At 44.4% G+C, this 17383-nt stretch overlaps 1 protein-coding gene across 1 annotated transcript in view; it reads left to right on the top strand.

Moving 5' to 3' along the window:
- LOXL2 (lysyl oxidase like 2) overlaps window positions 1–17383 on the top strand; it is a 75855-nt gene that overhangs the window by 38778 nt on the left and 19694 nt on the right. Inside the window, exons 4-10 of the mRNA XM_040414545.1 lie at window positions 7348–7559; window positions 8605–8827; window positions 9461–9644; window positions 9735–9886; window positions 12074–12241; window positions 12763–12928; window positions 13010–13253. Coding sequence (XP_040270479.1) covers window positions 7348–7559; window positions 8605–8827; window positions 9461–9644; window positions 9735–9886; window positions 12074–12241; window positions 12763–12928; window positions 13010–13253 — 1349 coding nt within the window. The remainder of the gene's footprint in view (window positions 1–7347; window positions 7560–8604; window positions 8828–9460; window positions 9645–9734; window positions 9887–12073; window positions 12242–12762; window positions 12929–13009; window positions 13254–17383) is intronic.

Here is a 17383-nt window from a genome sequence, read left to right on the forward strand (position 1 = left end):
GTACTCGCAGGTCGCTGCTGGGAACGATGTTGTCCGAGCAGTACGCCACTTTTACAGACTGACAATAATACGCACAAAACCGAAGATAAAATCGATTTTAGAGGAAAAATTGATAGGAAACATTCTTTCCTGTATATTTACCTGGATATAAAGTGCAAGTGCTGCCAAAAATTACAAGGAAAAGGAGGGCCTCATTCACATTGTGGTACAATTGTTCAGGTAGTGGGACTCCTACACTCATAAAGCCTATGCACTAAGTGAAAGGGCTGCCTTTATTACACATAAAGGAGGGCATCATACACACCCTTGAAAAATTATGATTGATGGCCTGCTGGTGACCCTCTAAAACATTAGGGTCGAGGGTCTGCTTCTGATCTGACCATCTAAAACATTAGGGTGAGGGCCTGCTGCTGATCTGACCATCTAAAACATTAGGGTCAAGGGCCTGCTTCTGATCTGACCATCTAAAACATTAGGGGCGAGGGCAGCCTAATAAACATGTGGATATGATGGAGAAGGACGATAAAAGGAAGATTGAGCCATATACCCTTTTTTGTGGTGGAAGGGGTGCATGGGAACAGTGATGGCCAGTTCGCCCGCGAAAACATGCGGGCTGCCATCTTAACTCAAAAGGCCTGCGAGGCACAGGTAAGCCCGTACCTGTGCCTGTGCTGCGAGCCGGTCTGAAACAAATGCGGTCACCGGGAGCAGGCAGTTCCGAGAACAGTCCGATGAGGGCCCCCGGCGGCTGTTCTCGGAACTGCCTGCTCCCGGTGACCGCATTTGTTTCAGACCAGCTCGCAGCACAGGTGCAGGTAAGGGCTTACCTGTGCCTCACTGGACTTGTGAGTTAAGATGGCAGCCCGCATGTGTTCGTGGGCGAACTGGCCATCACTACATGGGAATACAGTGTATTCAATACACCATAAAAGCCACATTTAAAGTTCCTTTATGTTCAGCCGCTTTCCTCTGGTGGAGTAGAGAAGTCAGGGGCAATCCAGGCCTTGTTCATTTTTATAAGAGTCAACAGGTCACCTTGTTCAGTTGACAGGCGGATACGCTTATCAGTTATTATGCCCCCAGCAGCACTAAATACCCGCTCTGACAAAGCGCTGGTGGCAGGGCAGGCCAGCACCTCCAAGGCATAGAGCGCCAGTTTGTGCCACATGTCCAGCTTGGACACCCAATAGTTGTAAGGCACAGAGGGATCATTGAGGACGCTGACACGACCTGCTATGTACTCCTTCACCATCTTCCAAAACTTTTCCCTCGTTGTGACAGTAGGCCGCGCATCAGGGTGAGGGTGCTGGTGGGGTGTCATAAAACTGTCCCAGGCCTTGGAGAGTGTTGCCTTGCCTCTGTTGGAACTGCTGTGTGTTCCCCTCGGTTGCCCAAGGAACTACTTACTTTGCTGCCAGCGTTGTCAACTGGAAATTATAAAAGCTATTTTTCCACAAGGACCTTCTGGTATTGCACCATTTTGCTCGTCCTCTCCACCACAGGAATGAGAGATGAGAAGTTCTCTTTGTAGCGGGAGTCAAGAAGGGTGAACAACCAGTAATCGGTGTTGGCCAAAATGCGTATAACGCGAAGGTCACGGGAAAGGCAGCATAACATAAAGTGTGCTAGAGTCCCAACAGACAAGACTTCGCTGTCCTCATCAGGAGGATGACTCTCAATCTCCTCATCCTCTTCTGCCCATCCACGCTGAACAGATGGAATAAACCTGCTATGGCTACTACCCTCTGTAGAAGAGGCAACCGTCTCCTGCTCCTCCTCCTCATCATCCAAATCGCGCTGAGAAGATGAACTGAGGGTGGTCTGGCTATCACCCTGTGTAATGTCTTCCCCCATTTCCACTTCTTCCACAGGCAAAGCGTCCGCCTTCATTGAGAGCAGCGAGCGTTTCAGTAGACACAGAAGTGGGATGGTTACGCTGATAATAGCGGCATCGTCGCTCACCATCTGTGTTGATTCGTCAAAGTTGCGTAAAACCTCACAGAGGTCAGACATCCATGCCCACCCGTCGCTTGGGGTAGGTTTTGAGAAACCGCTGAACCACTAAGTTGAACACATGGGCTAGGCATGGGATGTGTGTGAGCTTGTCGAGCTCCAAAGCCTACACCAAGTCATTATCAGACACAACTATGCCTGGTTGTAGGTTGAGTGGCGAGAGCCACAGCTCAGTCTGGTCCCTTATACCCTGCCACAGCTCTGCGGTGGTGTGCTGTTTGTCACTTAAACAAATTAGTTTCAGCACGGCCTGTAACCGCTTCCCCACTGTAGTGCTACACTGCTTCCAGCTACTGACTGATGGCTGACAGGGGGTTCAAGATGAGAATTCTGAGGTGGAAGTGGAGGTGGAGGAGGAGGAGGAGGGGGGCGGGGGGTTGCAGCCACTAATGTAGGTGGTGGCGGAAATCCTGATGGAAGTAGGGCCCGCAATCCTTGGCGTCGGTAGCACCCGTGCCATCCCAGGGTACGACTCGCTCCCGGCCTCCACAATGTTCACCCAGTGTGCTGTCAGGGAAATGTAGCTTCCCTGGCCACAAGCACTTGTCTATGTGTCAGTCGTTAAGTGCACCTTCCCAATAACTGCGTTGGTCAGGGCACGGGTGATGTTATGGGACACATGCTGGTGTAAGGCGGGTACAGCACACTGGGAAAAATAGTGGCGGCTGGGGACTGAGTAACAAGGGATGGCCGCCTTCATTAGGCTGCGGAAAGCATCAGTGTCCACAAGCCTAAATGGCAACATTTCCAGGGCCAGCAATTTGGAAAGGTGCGCATTTAGTGCTATGAGCTGTGGGTGGGTGGCTGGGTATTTGCGCTTTCGTTTAAAGGCCTGTCGTATGGACATCTGTGCTGCACTGGGACACAGAAGTGGATGTGCTAGCTGATGGTGCTTGCGAAGGTCCAGGTGCAGGGCAGGAGGCATCCGGGCCTGCGTCTTGGACAGGGGATTGGCCAGCACGTAGCACAGGGGAAGAAGAGACAGTAGTGTGACCCGCAGACACTGATTGTGGACCCAGGCGTTCAGGCCCACGTATTAGGGTGCTTTGATGCCATGTGGCGGATCATGCTGGTGATGTTGCTAGAGTTCCTGCCCCTGCTCATTTTGATACGACACAAGTTGCAAATGACAATTCTTTCATCGTCTGCACTTTCCTCAAAAAAACGCCAGACTGTGGAATCCCTTTCCCAGGTTGGGTCAGTGATTTCATCGTCCACAACCTCCTCTTCCTCACTCTGGTCATCCTCCTGACTTGTTGACCTAACAAAAACCTCAATTATTGAAAACTGTGTCTCATCCTCAACCTCTTGAGACACTAATTGCCGTTGACTTATTGGCAACGGTGTCTTATCAGCCACCTCGTGAAACACTAATTGCCGTTCCCCACCGTCATCTTCTTCTGACTGTGGATGCTCAAGAGTTTGGGAATCAGTGCACAAGATCTCATGTCCCTCTTCAAGCGGGCTTGGCGAGAGACCCAAATCAAGGAATGGCGATGAAAAGAGGTCCTCGGAATATCCAAGTGTGAGATTACTTGTTTGCCAAGAATCTCCATGGTGGAAGGAAGGAGGATCAGGGTGAGGATTCTATTGACCAGACTCTTGGCTACTGAGACTGGAATTTGTGGAAGACAGGGTGGTGCTTAACCGACTGGAAGCATTATCTGCTGCAATCCAACCGACTACCTGGTCGCACGGGTGTGACTTTGAGAGTGGTGTCCTGCGCCGCCCTGCAAACTGGGACATGAAGCTAGGTATCATGGATAAGTGTGTTTCTTGTGCTCTGGCAGAAGACAGTTTCACCGCGCCCAGGGCCACGGCCTCTGCGTGCACCATCAGCAGTACGGCCACTTCCCCGTCCCTTACTGCTCGCCTTGAGCATAATAAATGGTATATATGCTTGCAAGTACGGTATGTCACACGTACAGTAGCGCAGGTTTTGTAAGTGTATGCGCAAATAAATTACACTGAATGTCACAGATATTTAGGATGCGTAAACGTTATACAGGAGATGTAGCGCAGGTAATGTCGCTGTCACCAGCGGCCAAACAATTGCGCTGAATGTCACAGATATTTAGGATGCGCAAATGTAACACAACAGATGTAGCAGAGGTTGTGTCACTGTCAGCAGCGGCCAAACAATTGCACGCAATTTAGCGCAGGTTGAGCTAATAATATATATTGCAGCCAGATAAAACAATAGTCCTTAAAAGGACTTTTGGGTCTCTGACACCTTTCAACACTAAACCCTGCCAAAAAAAATAAAAAATTCCTGTCCCTACACTATCTGTCCCTTCTGCTGCAGCTCTCCCTGACTAAGACTGAGCCGAACCACATGTCATCGGGGGCTATATAGCACTCGATGACGCGTACCGGCCAGCCAATCACTGTAATGCCAGTAACCAACATGGCTACAGCATTAGTGTGAGTGCCAGTACTTCCCTGCACGTTTATTGGCTGCGTAGCTGCCAACAAACATGCAGGGAGGAGACTTGAGCATCGCGCTCGAGCACACTCAGTGTTCAACCGAACACCGAGATGTGCCGAGCATCGCGGTGCTCGAGTCAAAATGGTGTTCGGCCGAGCATGCTCGCGCAACACTACTCTTTACCCATCGTGGAAAGGCAGGAGGCACATGGATTGTCACTGTTGACTTTCAATACTAATCTATGGAGCTTCTACTAGGGCATTTATGGTGACTATAAGAAATCACTCTGAGTGATTGGGCATCAACTTGGCAAATGGTTCAATGTGGATAAATGTAAAGTTCTGCATCTTGGTAGTAATAATCTCTGTGCTTCATATGTCCCAGGGGGGTAACACTGGGAGAGTCACTTGTAGAGAAGGATTTGGGTGTCCTTGTAGATCGTAGATTACATAACAGCATACAATGTCAATCAGCTGCTTCTAAGGCTACCGGGATAATATAATGCATTAAACAAGGCATGGACACTTGCGGGACAGGGATGTAATATTGACACTTTACAAAGCGTTGATGCGGCCTCATCTGGAGTATGCAGTTCAGTTCTGGGCACCAGTCCATAGAAAAGATGCACTAGAGCTGAAAATGTACAAAGGAGAGCGACTAAACTGATAAGGGGCATGAAGATAAATTAAATTTATTTAGTCTTGAGAAGAGACGTCTAAGGGGGGACATGATTAACCTATACAAATATATAAATGGGCCATACAAAAAATACGGTGAAAAACTGTTCCATGTAAAATGCTCTCAAAAGACAAGGGGGCACTGCCTCCGACTGGAGAAGAAAAAGTTCAGTCTCCAGAAGCGTCAAAGCTTCTTTACTGTAAGAACTGTGAATCTGTGGAAAAGACTTCCTCAGGACGTGGTCACAGCAGTGACAATGGATAGTTTTAAAAAGGGTTTAGATGAATTCTTAAAAGTAAATGACATTAATGCTTATGAAAATGTGTAGAAATCTGAGTCTCACTATCCCATGGTTGAACTTGATGGACGCATGTCTTTTTTCAACCGTATTAACTATGTCCCTATGATGGTAGTTATGTTTTCTGGTGATAAGTAGAGGCATATCTTGAAGCGTGGATATACTGTACCTACCATAGAGGCAGCAAATATAGAAGCTATGGGACCCTTGAATAGACGGAACAGTCTTTATTGATCCCATACCTATAGGCACTGTGGGCCTACGCAGAGGAACTAGGGCCTTATTTTGGTGCAATAATCAAGCACAGAGGCAGTTACTGCCATTAAGCGCCCTCCTCTCTTTGTTTACCCCTCGTCCTGGTGCAAATTTTTTTTTCTTGGGCCTACTATATAATGCCAATATTACGTTATATGTGATGACACGCCACTGCAAAGAATATGAAAGCTAGTATTCATCTTGTTACTGGGATTGCTCTGTAAATTGTGATTATATCAGCATACCACATGGACATTATATAGTGTATAATAGTGTAGGAGTTGCAGACCCATTGTCTCTTTATGTGTACTTCCATTGTATCTGTATGTGGGCCCAGATGGTAAAAGGATCTCCAGCGTATTGGAGTGGAAGATATATATATCTCAGAATATTGAATTGTGTCCAGTTTTAAATAGTTGTCTTTATGATGAAAAGAGCCATCTATAAAATACATTACATCTGTGTCAATATAGGTCCTGTGGGGTTAAACACACATCTGGCAGACAGCCCCTATAGGACACAGCCTCCTCCTTCATTCTGCTGTAGTCACGTACTGTGGAGCACTGGCTGTGACTCACTCTGGGTGTGTGGGATGAGATGTAAGAGAGTACTGTTATCCCTCACACTTTCCTAGACTGCTGAGCTAACACTCTTTTTAAATGGCAAATACAACATGCTTTACTTCATCCTGTGTCTTACTGATGGTGAGACCGTCGAAGCCTCAGTACTGTCCATTTACCTCATCCTACAGTATATTTCTCCTAAATATTCTTGACCTACTGGTACATCAGATGAGACTATCCAAGCATCAGCCTCAGTACTGTCCATTTACCTCAAGGCATGTTGTAGTCCTCCTAAACTTCTTGACTCACTGGTACATCAGATGAGACCATCCAAGCCTCAGCGTCATTACTGTCCATTTACCTCAATGCACATTGTAGTCCTCCTAAATATTCTTGACCCACTGGTATATCAGATGAAACCATCCAAGCCTCAGTACGGTCTATTTACCTCATGACAAATTGTAGTCCTCCTAAATATCCTTGACCCAGTGCTCTATACCTTTTGATCTATGAAATTGTAGTTTGTATACTCTATTATGACATAACGAGGGACATCTCCTCACACTGGAGAGGAGGGGAAAATGGCTACAAAGAGCATCTCTGGAGGAGCCGGCGTGTCTGTATAGTAAATACGTTGATTTCACTTGCCATCCTATAATGGTTCATTTCGCCTGTGGTGGCGCTGCAGGGAAATTGAGCACTTGCTGTTAGTGATTGCAAGACCCTGCGATCAGTTTATTTTGGAGGTATCGTTCTAGTAATAATGGATTGCTCTAAATGGAGAAATGGTGCATTTGTTTATGGTGCATACGATCAAGTCCACATGGAGTGGTTTTCTGAAAGAGGTAGGCTTCACTGTATATAGAGCATTTTATACTAATTTTCAGATGTAAAATTATTAATTCATGAACCCCCTGGATATTCTTAGTTCCTTTATAATCCAGACCAGAAAATGCTGACCTGGTTGAAGGCTTTATATTAATTGACCAATAATTGAATATAATAATGGTAAAATTGCCATTGCAATGTACTACACTCATTAGTCTAATGAGAGTATAATTTACAGATCATCATGTTTATGTTGGGTGCATGAAATATGTCTTTCATGGCAGGAGATGCATATCCAGGTTGAAGATGTACGTATACGTGCAATTCTGGCCACGTACCGAAAACGCGTGCCTGTAACAGAGGGCTATCTAGAAGTCAAGGTAGATGGCACATGGAAGCAGGTGTGTGACACCCAGTGGACCCAGAAGAACAGCAGAGTAATATGTGGCATGTTCGGCTTCCCCGGAGAGAGGAAATACAACCAGAAGGTGTACAAGTAAGTGGGCTGTCCTCACATAAATGGAAGAAAGTGTTTTCTGAGCTCTAGTTTTCTAAAGAACTGCAGAAAAACTCCTAAATTCTCATATACAAGTCACTATAAGGGTGCTTTCACACCATGTTTTTCTTTACTTCCACGAGGGAATCATTTTTACCAGGAAACAAGACAAATATAGAGAAAAGGTGGAGTAAGGAACACAAACTAGACAAAACATGCTTCAATAGAGGCCCATGTCTCCATTAAACACATCTGTTTTGTAATGTTTCTGAGCAGCGTCAGAACGGGGTTCCTTGGGCCCACCAGAGGAAATTACTCTCAGGTCCCAACACCTATATCATCAGGAAAGTCTAACCGATTTACAACCTAAGACAGAGAACTTAGTGTTTAGTAATTGGCTCCAAAGGCAGATCCAAATGCAATTTTTCTCTTGGACCTTTGGGGCCCATTATGGCTTCACAGATTGGACCAACCTGAGGATCCTTTGGTACTCTGGTGGGCCAGTCTGACCCTGATTCGAATACATTTATTTGTTTCATCAGCAGGACTTCACCTGTGAGGGGCTGTCTCTGCAGTTGAAGAAGCGCCCATCTGCTACTAGGTTGGCAGGGCCAGAAATTTAGCCCAGCCCTGCCAAATTCCTGCCTTCCCCGCTGCTCTGATTAGTAGAGCAAGGGCAGAGGGTCATCTTTGGCTTCGGAGCTGCCACTGTGCAGGTGACGGGTCTCTAAACCTAACTAAGAAGAGACTACAAACAATCAGTAGAATGTAGTTGATGTTCCTTACTGCTGTTCATAACTGGTATTGCAGCATCCATCTTCCAAGACTTTATGAAATACATTAGCGCTTTTCTGTGCGAGAATTATGTATGTATAAAACGCGACTATAAAAGCCAGAATGACCAATCAGATTCTTTAATTTTATCTTGTGTAATCAGCCCAATAATCTCAATAAACCTGTTTTCAGGGCTTATAGCTGTGATGCGTTTAGACATGTTAGGCACTAATGCTTAGCCTTTCACTAATTAAACTACATTTTTCTCCAGGATATTTGCAACTCGTAGAAAACACAACTATTGGCAATTCTCAGCTAACTGCACCGGAAATGAGGCGCATTTCTCCACCTGCATAGTGGGAGGAATACTTACCCCAAATACTACCACTAACCAGACTTGCTCAGATGGAGCTCCCGCTGTTGTTAGCTGTACTCCTGGAAGAGCCTTCGCCCCGAGTCCAGCCAGCGGCTTCCGCAAAGCATTCCGTCAGGAGGTACGACCAACACAATAATGACATGGAAAAGACAGGTATCAGCCCTGAATGAACTCGATCGAGTCCCTAGACCACCATTACCAAACCACGAGATGTTGTAACTCTGTGTAGGAACTCTTTCCATCACCCATTACTCTTAGGAGGGCCCTACGTTGAAGACAGACATACATTCCAATGCATATTTGACATGTGCATGAAGGGATCATCACTGCATCAAAGTCAGTCTAATAATACCTAAACCACACTACTGCCCTATCTACTACATAGACCATTCTTGACTACTTTTTTTTTATTTTTAAGGAGACCTGAGATGGTTTGCACTTATTGTAAAGATGAGAACAGGCCACACATATAAAGCAACAACCATAGTGCCTAACAGTGCTAGTCTGCCCCCCATAAAGTGTCATCAGGGTGCTCCCCATAAGTAAAAAGCAAGGTGCTCTACATAAACAATACCAGTATAAGCAGTGCCAACTTTAGGTTGTCGTTGGCCACATCAAATAGAAAATCACAAGTGGTTAGATGGAACATCTTTACTTTATATACAATAAGTTCATTAAGTGAGGTGGTCATTTTATTATGGGTATATGTCGTATGTCTCACTTCGGGTCTTATTTTAACTTTACTTTATAGCAACCACTGGTACGTCTGAGAGGCGGAGCCAATATTGGGGAAGGACGAGTTGAGGTCCTGAAGAATAACGAGTGGGGAACAATTTGTGATGATCAATGGAACTTAGTCTCTGCCAGTGTGGTCTGCAGGGAACTTGGGTTTGGAAGTGCCAAAGAGGCCTTGGTGGGAGCTCAGTTGGGGCAAGGTAATATAAGAGAGTAAACAGTGATGTAATACCTACTGTATAATGCAAGGATAACAAAAGTGACACAGGCTGTGATTCGTTTCTTCTTAGGAATGGGTCACATCCATATGAGTGAGATCAAATGCACTGGTTTTGAAAAGTCAATTATAGACTGCAAATTTAATACTCACTCCACGGGTTGCAGCCACGAGGAGGATGCTGCAGTTAGGTGTAATGTTCCAGCCATGGGATTTCAAAACCAGGTGAGATAAAGATGGACAATACTGCAATGGGGGAGTCCCTTCTTAGAGATGCCATCACTGTTGACATACTGGGTTTTCCTTTATGAGGATAAACACGGTACAGCCACTCAAAGGATTTCAGTCCAGCTATAGTACACTAGGACAGTACTCAGGTGGTATACCTGATAGTGAGATCATACAATGATGTCACTCCTAGAACATGGCATCCATATGATAAACCTACCAAATGGTTCCTAGGTTGTATGCCACTGTCCATTGTACAGTCGTGGCCAAAAGTTTTGAGAATGACACAAATATTAGTTTTCACAAAGTTTGCTGCTAAACTGCTTTTAGATCTTTGTTTCAGTTGTTTCTGTGATGTAGTGAAATATAATTACACGCACTTCATACGTTTCAAAGGCTTTTATCGACAATTACATGACATTTATGCTAAGAGTCAGTATTTGCAGTGTTGGCCCTTCTTTTTCAGGACCTCTGCAATTCGACTGGGCATGCTCTCAATCAACTTCTGGGCCAATTCCTGACTGATAGCAACCCATTCTTTCATAATCACTTCTTGGAGTTTGTCAGAATTAGGCTACTTTCACACTAGCGTCGGGGCTCCGCTTGTGAGCTCCGTTTGAAGGCTCTCACAAGTGGCCCCGAACGCATCCGTCCAGCTCTAATGCATTCTGAGTGGACGCGGATCCGCTCAGAATGCATCAGTCTGGCAGCGTTCAGCCTCCGCTCCGCTCAGCAAGCGGACACCTGAACGCTGCTTGCAGCGTTTGGGTGTCCGCCTGGCCGTGCGGAGGCAAACGGATCCGTCCAGACTTACAATGTAAGTCAATGGGGACGGATCCGTTTGAAGTTGACCAATATGGCTATATTTTCAAACGGATCCGTCCCCCATTGACTTTCAATGTAAAGTCTGGACGGATCCGTCTAAACTACTTTCACACTTAGAAATTTTTTTAAACTATAATGCAGACGGATCCGTTCTGAACGGATCCAAACGTCTGCATTATAGGAGCGGATCCGTCTGTGCAAACACCAGACGGACCCGCTCTGAACGCTAGTGTGAAAGTAGCCTTAGTGGGTTTTTGTTTGTCCACCCGCCTCTTGAGGATTGACCACAAGTTCTCAATGGGATTAAGATCTGGGGAGTTTCCAGGCCATGGACCCAAAATGTCAACGTTTTGGTCCCCAAGCCACTTAGTTATCACTTTTGCCTTATGGCACGGTGCTCCATCGTGCTGGAAAATGCATTGTTCTTCACCAAACTGTTGTTGGATTGTTAGAAGAAGTTGCTGTTGAAGGGTGTTTTGGTGCCATTCTTTATTCATGGCTGTGTTTTTGGGCAAAATTGGCACTCCGCTCCCGCAGCTAAATCCTCTTTAGGAGACGATCCTGGCGCTTGCTGGACTTTCTTGGACGCCCTGAAGCTCCTTAACAAGAATTGAACCTCTTTCTTTGAAGTTCTTGATCCTATAAATTGTTGATTGAGGTGCAATCTTAGTAGCCACAATATCCTTGCCTGTGAAGCCATTTTTATGCAACACAATGATGGCTGCACACGTTTCTTGGCAGGTCACTATGGTTAACAATGGAAGAACAATGATTTCAAGCATCACCCTCCTTTTAACATGTCAAGTCTGCCATTTTAACCCAATCAGCCTGACATAATGATCTCCAGCCTTGTGCTCGTCAACATTCTCACCTGAGTTAACAAGACGATTACTGAAATGATCTCAGCAGGTCCTTTAATGACAGCAATGAAATGCAGTGGAAAGTTTTTTTGGGGATTAAGTTAATTTTCATGGCAAAGAAGGACTATGCAATTCATCTGATCACTCTTCATAACATTCTGGAGTATATGCAAATTGCTATTATAAAAACTTAAGCAGCAACTTTTCCAATATTTATGTAATTCTCAAAACTTTTGGCCACGACTGTACATGATGTCCGTGTCTGACAGTTTGCTTTATATCCTGGCTATGTAACCTTCAATGACCAAAGAATGATGGCACATTATGGTCAGTGCACTTGTCTTAACACTGTAGCCCTAGTGTTAACTCACTGAAATGCGAGAACATGGCAAATCTTGGTAATTTTCTCAAAGAAAGCAAATCTAGGTAGTGACCATAAAAGTGAAAACTGCATTCTGCCATTTGCATATTCCCCATTCATGATTGTATTTTTACACAGATCCGACTGAATGGTGGCCGTAACTCCTACGAGGGACGGGTTGAGGTGCTAATGGAACGTAATGGCACACTGAAATGGGGCACTGTGTGTAGTGATGGCTGGGGCACTATGGAGGCCATGATTGTGTGCAAGCAGCTAGGACTGGGTTTTGCCAGCCACGCATTCCAGGTAAGCACTGAATACTAACTGGTGCACATGAGATAAACATAGGCATTGGCAGGATGATGCCATTGCTGGTTTTAATTTTCCAATCTATTTTAGATAAAGTCACAACAGTCACTTATTTAACTGCTTTGACTCAGTGGGATTATTACAGCTAATTACGTTATTTCACTTCTCATGCAATGTCACCATTCTGGCTTCATACTGATATTGATGGTTCCAGATGAATTTCTTGACTTCCTTGCATGCCAACTATTTAGTTTCACATACAGAGCCTACTTACAATGAATAAGCTAGCAACAGCAGTGCCTAGTAACCGTACTTGTAGACTTTTCCAGAGGATCAACATTTCTGTAACCATGAGGAGTGATATTGTAATTTTCTACATTATTTTGTGGTCCACTGGCATAATAATAATATCCCTGTTATTGTAGTGGTCCACTGGTGCCAAATGGTGGTTTCTTCAGTTACAAAGGGAAACCATTTTAAGATCCACTTTCACAAGCTCCATTCTCTTCTCTCTCCAGGAAACATGGTACTGGCAGGGAGATATCACAGCAGATGACGTCATCATGAGTGGTGTAAAATGTTCAGGCACGGAGATGTCTCTGGCACATTGTAGACATGATGGACCCAACATCAACTGTCCCAAAGGTGGAGGGCGTTTTGCTGCTGGAGTAGCTTGCGCAGAGAGTAGGTATTCAGCATCTCTATGCCGTGTACAAGTCATGATGTAGCTCAAGTACTGATACTAGCTACTGTTCTCCCCAATAGCTGCCCCAGATCTCGTCTTAAATGCTCAACTGGTTCATCAGACCACATACCTGGAGGACCGACCCATGATGATGCTTCAATGTGCACATGAAGAGCAATGCCTCTCCTCCACCGCTGACCGCACCAGTTATACCACAGGTTATCGCCGCCTCCTGCGTTTTAGCTCGCAGATACACAACAATGGACAAGCTGATTTCCGACCCAAGAGTGGACGCCATGAATGGATATGGCACGAATGCCACCGGTAAGTGCCTGAAAAGGATTAAGTGATACAAGAGATTCTGCTGCACAAAGCAATTATCCAAAGATTTCCAAAAATGTCTGTGATTTAGGTAGACAGCTGGTTGGCAATCCAAAACAAACCCAGCTGATCCTCCAGACATTGGTGTATGGCCACCTTAAGTGTTAACCAGATGTAACTGGATGACCTTCCTACTTCCCATCCAGTCACTTTTACTTTTTTCGTGGGTTCTAAGTGCAGAAATGTTCCAGTAAACACCTCAGACCACTGAGCCGACCTGTTACAAAAATAAACCTTATTACCCTCTTAAAATAAATATATTTCTACCTGGAACCTTTCCCTTTCCTTTCTAGCCCTCATGAACCTGATACTCGTTCCCACTGTTATTTACTATTGATCGGAATTAGATTAGTTGGTCTAAATGTAGACTTTCCGAGCAGATGGAAGCCAAAATTAGGTCTTAAATATAGTATGGAGGTGTACCCAGGCTGAGCTGCACTTCAGTACATCCCACCTCTTAATTATATATGCCATAAAGAGTATCCCAGACTGGAGTCGAGGAATACAGCATCATAAGAAAGACCCGCTTGTGTTCCTGGCAGTCCGTTCCAGACCAGGGAGGGGCAGCTACATAACTATGGTTTAGTGTAAGGTAAAGCTGTGGTCCAGGTGGTATGAGGTGGGAAGGAGGAATCTGTGTGTTGTGGCTCTGGGCAGAAAAGGTGCATGATCAATAGTCTGAGAGGAACGAGTGGAGTTTATTTGGGGGGTTGTGGGGAGGAGAACGTACAGAACATGCTGTGCTGAAGGGTAACTGCAGGTTTGAGTGCTGGGGGCTGTATAATAAACCCTCCTCAAATAAGAGAACTTGATTGACCCCATAATACAGGGATCAGTACATCATATAGCTGCCAAATATGTTCATATCACCTGGTTGAGCTTGTCTATTTCAACTTGCACGTAACACACGTCTGCAGCATCCATGATGCAACTGTATCAGTAGCTCATGATGAAAAAAAACATATCTAATCATTGCTGCCTTTTTTAGTTGCAGAATGCGAATCCGAAGGTGGGAAATCTATTTAAAGGGTAGCTTATTAGACAGGTATCAAATTTACTCCATGTCCGGCCCTTATATTTAGGGCCAAGGATGAGATTACATCTCGTCTTTGTAAAAACAAAGTCTTCTTTAGGAGAGAATTTTCTGATCTGATCCCGTCCTTTGCTCCTGCATGGAGCCTTAATAACCGTCTCAACTACTCTCATTACACGGTCCCCTGTAAGCTGTGTATTGTAGGCTGATATAGGAGGTTGTTTTCCAAGGTGGCAGAGGACTCCAGCATGTTAAGAGCACACGTGGAGGCAAAGAACCATATTTCTTATATCACGATCCAGCTTCCCTTTGTCCAATGATCATACAGTATCATCCATATTCTGTAAATCCCACTCCCTGCCCTCTGGCAGCCTCCTGTCTCTTACAGATTCTGTATGTGATTACTGCGATTTATGTCTAGTTTTTACTTGACTTTCATAAGAAATCACACCTTGAAGAATAATATGTTATAAACCGGATCCTTATGGGGGATGGTAATGTGCTGGCATTACCCTGTCATTGTCACAGCATATAAAGACCCTGTTTCTGCTACGTATTATATTCCCATAGTATTATAATGTACTGAATATACCAGTATATACAAGGTCCTCATACGGATCACTGCTGTACATATTAGACAACTCATGTTAAAATACCTGCTCTGCACCTCCGTTCATTGAAGCCCTCTGCTGTGGCTGGTAGAAGAGGCTTGCCCATTGCTTTTTGATGTGCCTTGAAATTCTTAATTTCCCATTGGGGACTCACCAGACTATTCCCTCAGCAATAGCTACTGCCCATGGTGAGCCCAAGCCACACGACTGCCACTTACTCCCGTACTCAGCTTTTTTTTTGGGTGACCCATTCCTTAAAAAGGATTAGTTCTAATTAAAAGGGGTTGTCTGCTTTTTTTTATATTGATGGCCTACTGTATTCTGAGGATGTTGACATCGCAGCAGTGAGCAGGTGCAATTCTCAGCTGTCCGATTCACTTTTTACGGGAGGGCTCAGTCCTGTTGACTTGAACAGGAAAGAGCCCTCCCATAAAAGTGAATGGGGCGGCTGAGCTGTAATTAGAACTGCTCACAACGGCGATGTCGAGAGTGAGCAAGGTAAACAGAAGGCAGCAGATCAGCGGGAGAGCCGGGAGTCGCCCCCCTCCCGATCTGATATTGATGACCTATCCCGAGGATAGGACATCAATATAAAAAAAGCAGACAACCCCTTTAACCCCTTAAGGACCGGGCTCATTTTCACCTTAAGGACCAGGCCATTTTTTGCAAATCTGACCAGTGTCACTTTAAGTGCTCATAACTTTAAAACGCTTTGACTTATCCAGGCCGTTCTGAGATTGTTTTTTCGTCACATATTGTACTTCATGACACTGGTAAAATGAAGTCAAAAAAATTATTTTTTTTGCACAAAAAAATACCTAATTTACCAAAAATTTGAAAAAATTTGAAAAATTTCAAAGTTTCAGTTTCTCTACTTCTGTAATACATAGTAATACCCCCAAAAATTGTGATGACTTTACATTCCCCATATGTCTACTTCATGTTTGAATTGTTTTGGGAATGATATTTTATTTTTTGGGGAAGTTATAAGGCTTAGAAGTTTAGAAGCAAATCTTGAAATTTTTCAGAAATTTACAAAAACTCAATTTTTAGGGACCACTACAGCTCTGAAGTCACTTTGCGAGGCTTACATAATAGAAACCACCCAAAAATTACCCCATCTAAGAAACTACACCCCTCAAGGTATTCAAAACTGATTTTGCATACATTGTTAACCCTTTAGGTGTTGCACAAGAGTTATTGGCAAATGGGGAGGAAATTTGAGAATTTCATTTTTTTGTCTAATTTTTCATTTTAACCCATTTTTTCCACTAACAAAGCAAGGGTTAACAGCCAAACAAGATTGTATCTTTATTGCCCTGACTCTGCCGTCTACAGAAACACCCAATATGTGGCCGTAAACTACTGTATGGCCACACAGCGGGGCGTAGAGTGAAAGGTGCGCCGTATGGTTTTTGGAAGGCTGATTTTTATGGACTGGTTTTTTGACACCATGTCCCATTTGAAGCCCCCTGATGCACCCCTAGAGGAGAAACTCCCTAAAAGTGACCCCATCTAAGAAACTACACCCCTCAAGGTATTCAAAACTGATTTTACATACGTCGTTAACCCTTTAGGTGTTGCACAAGAGTTATTGGCAAATGGGGATGAAATTTGAGAATTTCATTCTTTTGCCTAATTTTCAATTTTAACCCATTTTTTACACTAACAAAGCAAGGGTTAACAGCCAAACAAGACTGTATCTTTATTGCCCTGACTCTGCTGTTTACAGAAACACCCCATATGTGGCCGTAAACTACTGTACGGGCACACAGTAGGGCGTAGAGTGAAAGGTGCGCCGTTTGGTTTTTGGAAGGCTGATTTTGCTGGACTGTTTTTTTGACACCATGTCCCATTTGAAGCCCCCCTGATGCACCCCTAGAGTAGAAACTCCATAAAAGTGACCCCATCTAAGAAACTACACCCCTCAAGGTATTCAAAACTGATTTTACAAACGTTGTTAACCCTTTAGGTGTTGCACAAGATTTTATGGAAAATAGAGACACAATTTCAAAATTTCAAATTTTTGGCAGATTTTCCATTTTAATATTTTTTTTCCAGTTACAAAGCAAGGGTTAACAGCCAAACAAAACTCATTATTTATGGCCCTGATTCTGTAGTTTACAGAAACACCTAATATGTGTTCGTAAACCGCTGTACGGGCACACGGCAGGGCGCAGAAGGAAAGGAATGCCATATGGTTTTTGGAAGGCAGATTTTGCTGGACTGGTTTTTTTGACACCATGTCCCATTTGAAGCCCCCCTGATGCACCCCTAGAGTAGAAACTCCAAAAAAGTGACTCCATTTTAGAAACTACGGGATAGGGTGGCAGTATTGTTGGTACTAGTTTAGGGTACATATGATTTTTGGTTGCTCTATATTACACTTTTTGTGCAGCAAGGTAACAAGAAATAGCTTTTTTGGCACG

Source organism: Bufo bufo, chromosome 1 (assembly GCF_905171765.1).
Source record: "Bufo bufo chromosome 1, aBufBuf1.1, whole genome shotgun sequence".
NCBI lineage: Eukaryota > Metazoa > Chordata > Amphibia > Anura > Bufonidae > Bufo > Bufo bufo.